Source organism: Hesperophylax consimilis, chromosome 28, assembly GCF_061612785.1.
Source record: "Hesperophylax consimilis isolate HC1 chromosome 28, BYU_Hcon_1.0, whole genome shotgun sequence".
Lineage (NCBI taxonomy): Eukaryota > Metazoa > Arthropoda > Insecta > Trichoptera > Limnephilidae > Hesperophylax > Hesperophylax consimilis.
This window is the reverse complement of record NC_142863.1, coordinates 18438085-18450141: the sequence shown is the minus strand read 5'-3', so window position 1 is coordinate 18450141 and position 12057 is coordinate 18438085. Positions and strand designations below refer to the sequence as shown.

General features: G+C 39.6%; 1 protein-coding gene across 1 annotated transcript in view; it reads right to left on the bottom strand.

Moving 5' to 3' along the window:
* LOC149410297 (proton-coupled zinc antiporter SLC30A2-like) overlaps positions 1-12057 on the bottom strand; it is a 36104-nt gene that overhangs the window by 8137 nt on the left and 15910 nt on the right. The window contains exons 3-6 of the mRNA XM_089648782.1: positions 10866-11028; positions 10034-10187; positions 6697-7082; positions 950-1110 (exon numbers count right to left, since the gene is read on the bottom strand). Of these exons, the coding sequence (XP_089504908.1) occupies positions 950-1110; positions 6697-7082; positions 10034-10187; positions 10866-11028 (864 nt within the window). The remainder of the gene's footprint in view (positions 1-949; positions 1111-6696; positions 7083-10033; positions 10188-10865; positions 11029-12057) is intronic.

The following is a 12057-nucleotide window of genomic DNA, read 5'->3' as shown; positions in this document are numbered from 1 at the left end:
ACAGAGACGCTATTGCCTGTGTGAGATTTGTTTTCACTCCATACTTGGACAACACCTTCCATAGCTTTTTCCTGCCGACTCGGTCGTATACTTTTTTTATTTTTTAACTGACAACTAAGGTGAAGAATGCAACTGAAAAGACTGGAGTAACTGGATAACTGGGGTAACTGGATAACTCAACACAATATTCCTACCATTAAAACTCTGATTATGTTGCCTATGAGAGAGACGACATGTCGAATCTTGTCTCTGTGGACTAATTCTACTTTCATTTTGCTTGTTTTGTCAATACTGGGATGGCATCTTCTATTCCCTTTGTGATTGGTTGTCTGTTTTGTCACCGGCAGTTGGCGTCCTGCATAATTTCAATTTTCCTTCGTAATTCTTTCGAATGTGGTTGAATTATCTCACGCTAAGTTTTGTTAAATACATTAGTGCTAGAGATAACTCCAAAACGTGTAAATTAAGTGCTTCCTTCCCTATAAAACTGTGTACTGTGTAATATACGTACAGTGAAAAATTTAATTTGGTATGATAGTCCTAAAAGCAGCGACCATGCGTTTTTCCAGCAAGGTTATCGAGTCTAGAACCACTCTGAAAAATCACTACGACGCCGATCGCTAACAAAAATTCATTTGTAATTATCAGGGAAAGACTTACCCCACGTACTATTGCCAAGACTACGAAATGAATGCATCATTCTTTAGAGCGATTGGCATTTAAAATTTGAAACCCAGATTTCACCTGTATATCTGTTTTTTTGTTTTTAAGCCGATACTTGATTGGAGTTTATGGCATAACGATACATCCCGCCGAGCCAGTGGGGTTTGAGGCCAGCGAGTTAAATGAAATAATTTTGAAATAACACAAATATAAGTCGTACGGGCATGTGACAGATAGAAGATAGAAAAGGAGTAAAGGTATGGTAGTAAGTGAGCTTGGGACTGACGTATATCTTGATGATGACGGAGGCCAGGAAGACGCCAGCGCTCTGGATGAGATCCCCCAGCACGTGGATGGCCGCCGCCCGCACGTTGATGCTCTGCTCGGCCTCGGCCATAAACTCCGTCTGATTGGCTGCCAGCCCCAACAGCTCCACATCCTCCAAGCCTGCAATCGATACATTGGTCAACACAAATAGTATAGCTGGAAATAAGTTACACCAACAAACTTTATGCGGACATTTTCTGCGCTTATGCAACATACGGCGGATGAAAAAAAGGATGCCGTACGAAAAAATTGGATTTGTTTTAGGACGGGTTGTTCTTTCAATTTTAAAAGTTAATTTTCAAGTTCTGTGAAAGATTTTTTCAATTTATATTATTGTTTCAGTTCTGTCAAGCAACTAACTTATAATGATATAATAACAGAACTTGAATACGACTTTCACAGAACCCGAAAATGAACGTTGAAGTTTGATGAATTGTTTGATGAATTCTGTGAAATAACTTATCCTTAAATTGCTGTCTTTGAAGCTAATAAAGTACATAGGTACAATTTGGGTGGTACTTTCGCTTCGGGAACCATTTATTGGATAACTAATGCCCCTGCCATAGGTCACCCCAAGTGGTTCGCTACGTTTGGTGACTTAGCAGGGGTACCCGGGTTCATGGGGTGAGTTTTGTCTAGGTTTTGGCGGCGGATGCGTTTGTCCACGTTTGAATCGGGAGAATGAATGGATTCATAGGTCTGTCATTCCTGGAAACGTTGATCCCTAGATTTCTACCCACCCCTCATACATTTTTCCTTCCCAGAACTTCCTCTCCCTCACGCGTAAAATTTTACTATTTTTTTGTATAAAACCTAAAAATATGCAATAAATGATGAAATGGAGGTGCATTGGCTTCAAACCACAGTAAACAGTTTACATGTTTCCGTATTAACGCATTCTTTGCGGGAAATGAGAAAACTCGTCATACGCCTTTTTAGAGTAAGACGAGTTTATTCGTTTTGTTGGGCAAAGCGGTAAGGAGCGGGAAGCTTGTAAACAAGGGGTTCTAAATGGGTGCGGGGTCATGTGTTTTCTATTGTCGGCGGTACCCGATGTATCTACCTGTCAATACAATGAGTTTGAAACACAACAAAAAATAAAAATAATAAAATGGTTGTCGCGTATGTTCTGCTCACAAACTACGCAGTGAAACGCGGTACATGTGCAAGTTTTGCAATGTGCCCCTGCATAAAGGAAAGTGTTTCGAACGCTATCACACATTGAAGCACTATTAAGTTTTAGTTTTTTTTATATGTATTGAAAATTTCTAAATAATCTTGTAGTTGTGTATGAATAAAGTTATTTCGATTGTGAAATACTGTTTTTTCTATGATTCCTAAGAAAGTAGAATGTTTTTGTTCATAAAAAAAGGAATTACACATACTAATAATAATAATAATAATAATAATAATAATTGGATAATTTGTAGAGCGCCGTTTTTGTGAAAAATCACCTCAAGGGCGCTGTACAATTTATTTCCTAGGATCTACATTTGTTATTTAGAAATGATACCAAAACATACTTACCTGGCAAGTCACTTCCAACAAACACACTTATATTAAAAAGTTTATGCTTATAAAAGATAGAACTGCACGCAGAGGAAAATATATCAAAAAAACACTGGTCGTCGCATGATCTTAAGTCTGCTATAGTTTTTATTTTAATTTAAATGTATTTTAACTGTCTTAAAAGCCTACAAATTGTTAGTTGTTATCATTTTTATTTATTTATTTTTAATTATTATTTTTATTTATTTTATTTTATTTTTAGTATTTTTTACATTTTGTTAATTTAAATTTAAATTGCCGTCAACTGTGAAAGTGGAGGTTTCTGAAATTATGGATACGACTGTCTGAAAAGGTGCGTTTTAAGTTTAGACCTAAATTCTGTCGAGTCTGCGATCATTCTCAAATCATGTGGCAGTCCATTCCAGGCTTTAGGTCCTGACACGGCAAAAGCACGCTCACCGAACTTAGTATCTGGTGTGCGCTTTGGTTCCTTCAACCTTCCGATAGCTGATGACGTTGCTGACCTAAGGGTTGACTGTCGGGAGTTGGAATCTTCTGGAATACACAATTCTGATAAATAAGCCGGAGCCATTCCGTTAAGTGACTTAAATACCATCCAGCATACCTTGAACTGGATTCTTTCAGGACATTTGAGCCAGTGCAGATTTTTGAGATGCTCTGAAATGTGGGAGTATTTAGATACTCCGGTGATAAGCCTTGCCGCGGCGTTGAAAACGGATTGTAATTTGTTGATTTGACATTTAGGGAGACTTGCATATATTCCGTTGCAATAATCTAGACGTGAAACAACATAGGAATTGACTAGCAATTTAGTCGCCTCTGTTGGCAGGTTTCTCCGCACTGCTTTAATTTGCCTTAATTGAAAGAACCCCGTGCTTACAGTTCTGTTCACCTGAGTTTTAAGGGAAAAATTAGCATCCAGATTGACACCCAGTAATTTGATGCACGTTTTTGGAGTGATGTCACTTCCAGAAATGGTTATTGGGGAGTTTTCAATGTTATGCTGACGTCTGCTTGTAGCAGTCCACAGAAACTCAGTCTTTGTGGGATTCAGTTTCAATCTATTTGAGGTCATCCAGCGAGTAATTGCTTCTATACACTCAGTTATACGAATTTTTAGACTGTTTATTTCTTCTGGTAAGCAGTAAAAGTAAACTTGTTGGTCATCAGCGTAGCAGTGAGATAGAAGGCCGAATGATTCTATTATTTTAGCGACATCATTTGTGAAGAGGATGAAGAGTAGTGGACCCAGAACGGACCCTTGGGGTACTCCAGATGAAAGGGTTGCATAATTTGATTGGTTTTTTCCTACTTTTACGGCTTGTAAACGGTTGGCCAGGTACGATGTCAGCCAGGTCTTAACATCGCAGTTTAAACCAAATGATTCATCTAATCGTTTAATAAGAAAGTCATGGTCAATCGTGTCAAATGCAGCACTCATGTCCAAGACTGAAAGAAGTGCCAGTTTACCCGACTCAATGGCAGTAGTTATGTCCGACAAAACACGTAGTAACCCGGTTTCTGTGGAGTGGAACCGTCTGTATGCAGATTGGTATTTAGTTAATAATTCATTTGAATTTAAGTGACATATGACCTGTGAGGCAGCGATTTTTTCTAATATTTTTGATATAAAAGGCAGATTTGAAACAGGTCGGTAATTTGAAAGATCTTCAGCGTCCAGTTGTGGTTTTTTTAATAATGGAGTTACGATAGCTGATTTAAGGGATTTTGGAAAGTCACCCGTGCTAAGTGACTTATTGAAAAGATGAACTAAAAAGGGAGCAATTTCATTGCAACACTTTTTCAGTAGCCACGTTGGAATAGGGTCGAGCGAACACTGCTTGTTCGGTGAAGTAAGAATTAATTTCCTTACTTCTTCTAGGGATGTAGGTTTGAAGGCAGAAAGGTTTTCTCTATTGCATTTAGTAAAATACGGTGGTGGAGCGTAGGTTGTTAGGGCTCGTATTGACTCAATTTTGTCAAGGAAAAACTTGGAGAAGATTTCCGGAGCTATGTCGATTGTATTTGGTGCATGGACATCAGCAATGACTGTCTTAACCGAGTTCCAAAGACTACGTGGATTTTGACGCTCTGAAGTGATCCTATTTGTCCAATATTCAGACCTTTTTGAACGGATTAAGATCGTGTACTCTTTTTGAGCCTGTATCCAATCGTTCCGTGATGTAACCCCCGAGTGTCTGTAGGACCTCTCCAATTTACGCATCAATCTCTTCTGGCTCCGACATTCTTCGTCAAACCAGGCATCAGATTTTCGTAGACGCCGAGTTTTTGTAGAAATTGGAGCATATGTATTTAAAAGGGTTGAAAGGATGGTGTTATAATCTGCTGCTAGTTTGGTTGGCGACTCTGTTTCCCATGCGCTATGTGTACAGAGCGGAGAAGCTTTTAGTTCTGACAGGAAGTCGTCAAAGTTAAAACCGCGCCATGCTCTTGATGTGATAGTAACGTAAGGAATTTTCGGTGGGTTAAAATCGATTTCTGCGCGAATAAGTCGATGGTCTGATAGTCCTACATCCACACTATCCGCTACCAGAAACGGACCGCTTGACTTTGAGATAAAAATGTCCAAAGTTCCGCCAGCATCGTGAGTTGGGGAATTAACCCATTGACGGCATCCGAAGCAGTCTAATAAATCAGTGAATTTAAGAGTATTTGGTGATTCTAGACGCTCTAAGTGAATGTTAATGTCACCTGTTATGAAAATATTATCGGAAAGTCCCACAACCCGCTCGAGAAAACACGAAAATTCATTAAAAAAGTCCAAAGTGATTTGTTTTGAACCAGGCCGGTATAGGGTAAATAAAATGAATGATGCTCCTGCAGACGAAACTCGGCATCCCAAGTGCTCAAAGGTTCGGTATGCACCAATTGACACCCTTGTTAAACGCAAGCCCTGGCGACCTAAAATCACGATACCCCCGTGATTTACGCTAGCGATGTTGTCATCCCGAGAAATTGTTGCTTTAGGTCGGGCTTCTTCTAGCACGACATAACCTAAAGCTCGGAGTCTCTTTATTGAAAAAGAGTCACTATTTTCGTGCCAAGTCTCAGTTATGGCCAGGACATGAAGATTCTGTTCGTTGGAAACCTCCCCTACCTCCTCTATCTTGTTATTGAGAGATCTAACATTCCAGGATCCTATACCTAGTTGACGGCTCTTAAAGTTTGCATGCCGTTGTATACAAGCATTAACTGTGTTATATTCTCTCTCCGGAATCGGGAGAATTTGAGTTGCTACTTTTCCCTGTTCTTTTGTTAGCGGTGACGTAACTATTTCGATGCTGTGTTCCAGATGTCTTTTCCTACTGCGTCCAGCTCTGCAACCACGAAACCTAATTTTACGGGTAGTTGTTTTAGTAATAACGCGTCCAAGGTTATACAGCGATATCTTTGCAGCTATTGCAGGGTCCAAATAGACACTTTCACTATTAAGTCTGAGTAGTGTGGCCCGGTCATATACGACATTGTTTACAACCATCATAGCCCAAAGGATACCCTCATAAATCACTTACACGCACTTGAAACTGTTCACTAGTCTATCACCGTGCACATGTGGTACGCATTTAAAACCGACGACCGATGTTTTGCCTTTCACTGTGCACTTTTTGGATAACGTGGCAGATTTGAACTAAAAATATGTAAAACTTTATATTAAAACTTGAATTAAGCCCGAAGGGGCTACAGAAAAATTATTTTACTTTTATACACGTAAACTAAAACTTAATGCGGTTATTTTATGCTAAATTTACACCTGGAAAATTGAGGACTTCCCAGGATTTCAAAAATAAACTCGGAGCGCTTCCAAAAAGCAGCCGGCAGCCCCGAAGAGCGCTAAGTAAATAAATAGAGACATCTTTTTAAAGTAAAACACTGAAAGTTTCATAGAAAAATATCAAATAGATCATAAGATATGAATATTTTGCGGAAAGTCTAATTTTGGCGCTAAAATTAAAAAAAAACACCCGCGGCTACGCTGTGATTTGGCGGTAAAATGCCCGACCATATAGTGTTAATATTCGGGGGTATGATTTTTGGAATGATCGTAACGAACTAAAAAATGAATTCACAGAAATGTCTATCACTGGAGAGGTTATTTGTGTTATGTTGGTGCTAAGTAAAATATGACAAATAATATAATTGATTCAAAATAATCACCTGAGTGTACCCGGCTATATCCATTGCTTGAACCATTAGCACCCTGGTGAGAATTGCCATCTTTCAATGCGTATTCTCCGTTGATAGAACCAAACGCGTTCTTCTTCGGCGCCTGAATGATCCCCAGCAGACCGGTGGAGTTCTCTTGGGCGTTTCCGCCCGAGCTGATGGCCCCGTTCTCGGCCGCGTCCATGCCGAGATTTCTGTAGCCGTTCTTGGTTTTGGATGCGTAGGACGTGTTCGTGAGGACGTTGTGGGAATGTGCGTGAGAGTGCGAACTGGATGCGCCGCCGTGATTGTGGGAATGTGCGTGCGAGCTGGACGCGCCGCCGTGACTGTGTACATGCGCCACGCCGGGACAAGCGCCGTGAAGGATTGCCGCCATGCTGAAATGAAGCAAATACAAATGAACTATTTATTTAAACTTTGAAAAAGATCTTTGAGAGAGCACCTTGCACACGAAGGGATATTTACTATGTGAATACTGCTGAAGAGTCCACAACTATCTGGAGCCAGAGTGGCATGATAGGAGTAGGGTTGGGAAGGTTGAGAAGTACTTGGCTTTTTAGATCTGGTCACTACACACGAATATTGCCATTTCAAGCTATGTTTCGATTCTGAATGGGGGACTTTCACCAGGGCGATATTGAGAGTATCTACAACTATGGGCATCTCTTTCCAGAGACTTTATGCTTGAATTGCAAAAGAATGTTGTTGGGAAGTGAGTTAGCTAAGAGCTTCACAGAGGGCAGTGTAAAGAGCTTGCTTGGAAGTCCGCAAGATGGCAGCTAGTAGTCAGTAGTCGCCAGGGCCAGTTAGGTTGCTTCCAGACAAACATGGTGTTTGCAGATCTCATTTAGCCAGCTCCTAGTTAGGTCGACCACCGAAGTCACTCTTATAATACGCAAAGTATTGAATAAATCCCTGATTTAATATAAAGAACTTATTCTCTAAAATCTCCTTCCACGACGAGTTGGAGAACTGTCTGTGGGAACACAATAAATGTGTATATATTTTTGTAACAATTTCGGGTGATGGTTGGGTTTTAAAATGTTTTCTTATCACTTGAGCAAAGAGAGCCCGTGTTCGGTAGAAAATTCTAATGAGTAGTTTAGTAACTGTGTGGACAAATGCATCAGGTTTCCACCCAGTTATCGTGGGTTCAATCCTCTGCACAGCTAAGACCTCCATTAAAAAAAAATAAGAGGTACGTGTTGAGTATAGTATCATTTAGAAAAACAATAATTGTAAATAGGATGCACGTTTTTGCGACTTTGTACCCGCTGTTATTGAGGCTACTAGTTTGGCAATAAATTATCTTAATTTATGGCTTAACGAGGAGTTTAAAAATGGAAATTTTATTACTGAAAGATAAGCAAAAAGTGAGTAAAAATTACATTACAATTCACATCACATTATGGACCTTAAGTGGTGGCAGAAAAACACGACCAATGTTTGGAAATCCTTAATGAGTAGTTGCCTGGTTCGTCTAGGGCACAGGTTCTCAAACTTATTTCGAAAACCGCCAACTTTGCTCAAAAATCTAGTGCCCCCCATATTTTTTAACTTTTTACATGGCCATCTGTTGCGTATCTTAAAAACATATATTGCAAATATAATTTTTAAACATGCATTATAGTAACATGCATAAACATGCATAATATGGATAGGATAAATAGGGTGTGATCCATATCCATATGCGATACGCGCTAAAATGCTAACGAAAATAAACAATCACTGTCTTTATATATATTGGTAATGTATTAAGTTTACATATATGTATTTTTTTAAATGATGTAATTGTAAAGCTGCACATCTTGATACAGGAATGCCCTAGTGAGATGTGCAGAGTACGGTTTTTATGTTAAAAACTGTTTTTTGAATAAATAAATAAACATTTACGGTTGACACAAAAAAAAAAAAAAAACACGCACCGACAGGAACAAGATATATTAGCAGCCACTCGTATGAGTACTGAGCAAGTTAGAATAAGTAAGATAATCACATCAATTCATGCAGGATTGTAAAAATCGCGTTTTTTAACAAAAACTTGTTGGAACTTGATTGCCACAAACACAGCACGAACTGAAGGTGGATAGTCCGATACAGTTTTTCATACTAACTTTGAGGAACCAATGACGGTGATATTCATTCCATTATTAGTGTTTTGCTTAATTTAAAACTAACTAACAAAGTGGCGAATATCCAGTTTTGTTATAAGGAAGTAAAACAAACTATTATTATTTAATTCCGCTAGATTCCGTTGGGTTTTTATGGAGATAATTTATTTGCCGTCGCCTCTCTAGATTTCCTTAATGCCCCGTAATTTTCTTTGAGCCTTCTACTGGCCCCCTTAAAGCCTACAGCGCCCACAAGGGAGCGTTATCACCCACTTTGAGAAAGACTGGTCAAGGGTCTGGTCCATTTATGAGTACTATGGATTGTTTCATTCCGGGTGTGCTCTTCCATTCTCTTGGGAACCCTTAGTCTTTCAGTGGACCAAGGGTTTCCGAAGAAATGAGAGAGGGTCCCCGGAATGAAACATACTCATAAGCGGACGAAACCCTAGACGGCCTAGATAAACCAGACAACTACTCCAAATGGACAGTGCACTCACTGAGTGATTGGTAGGATTACTAACGCGACACTGCCACCTCAGGAGACACATGCAGCTGTTGGAAGTGGAGAACACCAATAGATGCAGGAAATGTGAAGAGGATGAAGAGACTCCAATTCACCTTTGGTGCCCATGTCTCACCCTGAAAGGAACAAGGCTCTGCTACCTGGGAAGACACATTGTGGAACCAGGAGACATAGCCGAATATCCAATGACAACCCTGGTGAATCAAAGGGACCGGGTAACTGTTAATCTTTGGAATGACAAATATTTGTTTTAATTTAATTTATATTTTTTATGCCAATTAGATTAACCAAAATTTGCTACATAATCTACCGGTTGTTTCTCTTTTCTTTTCTGTATGTATTTCTAAGGTTGGAGTGTTTCTCAGAAATTTAAATGTAACATTGTCATTAACCTCTCAGACAAAGACTTTTATTTACTTTGTGTTCCTTTGCGAACTGTCAAAACGTGAAAATTTTTGTGTTATTCACGAGTTTTGTTAAAAGCTTCATAACTCACGTTTTGGGAAACGTAGCCTCATTCTAAAAAATGTTTTGGAAAGATTATGAAATTCACTATCGTGTGAAACGGATTTAACAGTAACCTTTCAACTGTCAAAAATACAAAATGGCGCTGAATGGCCATTTGATGACAATGTTACATTTGAATTTCCGCAAAACAACTGGGCTTGTATATAAAATAAAGGTGTGAACTCACAGTATATTGACGCACATGCCCAGGCCGGACACTATCATCATGGAGTTGACTTGAATGTCATAACTGCCTTCCCACAGCCGCAGTATGGCGAGGTACACGAAGATGCCCGTCAACAGCCAGATCAGCATTATGGACATCAGCGCCCCGAGCACTTCTGCAACCAGACCAACAGGTTACTATCCGCAGCACCAGTGCGTCATTCTCCTTACCATGCAAGTGTTCCCATGATGTAACTCCTTCTTTAGCCAACGTTTCGAACAACATTACAGTGTCCATCATCAGGGCAGATGTGAGCATTACATGATGATGGACACTGTAACGTTGTCCGAAACGTTGGCTAAAGAAGGTGTTAGCTCAACACGGCATAACACCCCAAAAACAAATAACGAAAATAAGGCCCTTTCTTTCTATGTGTAGGGACCTAGTTCATTGAAGTTCATTATTGTCAAGCGGGACGTGATTATTCACTAAGAGATCTTCTGCGAATTTTGGAAAAGTGCTTTTATTATTATAACATCTTATATGTTCTTTGAATCTAGTTGAGAAAGCCCTTAACACAATTATCACTGCCACGGTTTCCTGGATGGAGTCCCCCTTAATAGCCCGACAGGAGACGGGAGATGTCCAAATATCCTCCATAAACGGCTGCTTACAGACATTTTTGTGTTTATCCTGCATTTTTTTGTGAGTAACTTATGTGTTATTATTTTTCTCTAATTATTGTATATATTATTTCAAAATACGGATTGTATTGCATTGCACTATCCCTGCATACATTCTTATTATTATTAATAACACCGGTCACTATTTTAACAATTTGTTCAGTACATACCGGCTCTCCTATAGCCGAAAGACATGCGGGGGCCCGGGGGGCGCTGCGCGAGCCACAGGGCGCTGAGAGCCAGAAGGAAGCCGGCGCAGTCGCTGAGCAGATGGGCCGCGTCGCACATGATCGCCAGGCTGCCCGCCAGGTAGCCGCCTATCAGCTCCCCCACCTGAAGACAACACCAAACATTACATCATATACTACTAATATACAGGATAAGCGAGGCCTCACTAAGGTTGTACGTCAGTTAACACACTTTGTACGAGAAAGGTAGTTCTACCTTTTACGCTGGTCTTGCTTGAATGGCGTGAAAGGCATTGCTGTCTGATAATTTTACAAACATTTTTTATACCAATCTCTTTGTAAGGGTTCCAACTATATTTATATGTATTTAAAAATGTGAACCAAGTCTTCCCATATCTTTAAATTCTTGTCTTTTGTATGGAAGAATATTTTATCAAAAGGAAACTATATTTAAGCCTGTAGAACGGGTAATACATCCTTCCACTTATTGCACCGGGAATGCGGAAGTTTTTTGTTTTTTTTTTTATAAAAAATAAAACATCACTAAATGGCCCAATGGCCCAACACTGATTTCGACTTCAGATTATGGAGTCGTATTACAAAAATAGGCTTAATTTCAGACAACAATTTTATAGTTGGGGTGTGGTGAGTACTACGTAAAATATTTCATTAAAATATATGTATTATTTTCAAAGATATCTGTTTAAAAAGTAAATCCATTTTCTCGAATTGGACCCTTGTTTTCGCCCGCATAAAGTGTGTTAACAGAACACTGTCACCTCGGGAGACACATATATACATATTGGGAGTGGAAGGCAAACACCAATAGCGTAAGGAAATGTGAAGAGGATGAAGAAACTCTGATATTCATCTATGTCCAGCCTGTGGAAGTTTTATAGGTCGACCGGTTTCAGTTGCAATCGAACTTCTTTAGGACAATGGAAATACAAACTATACTCAGTTTATATTTCCATTGTCCTGAAAAAGGTTGAGTGCAACCGAAACCGGTCGACCTATAAAACTTCCACAGGCTGGATATAGATGAATATTGGAGTTTCTTCATCCTCTACGCCTTTTTTTTATGCTATTGGTGTTTGCCTTCAATAGCTGCATGTGTCTCCCGAGGTGACAGTGTCCTGTTAACACACTTTATGTGGGCGAAAACGACCGGTTT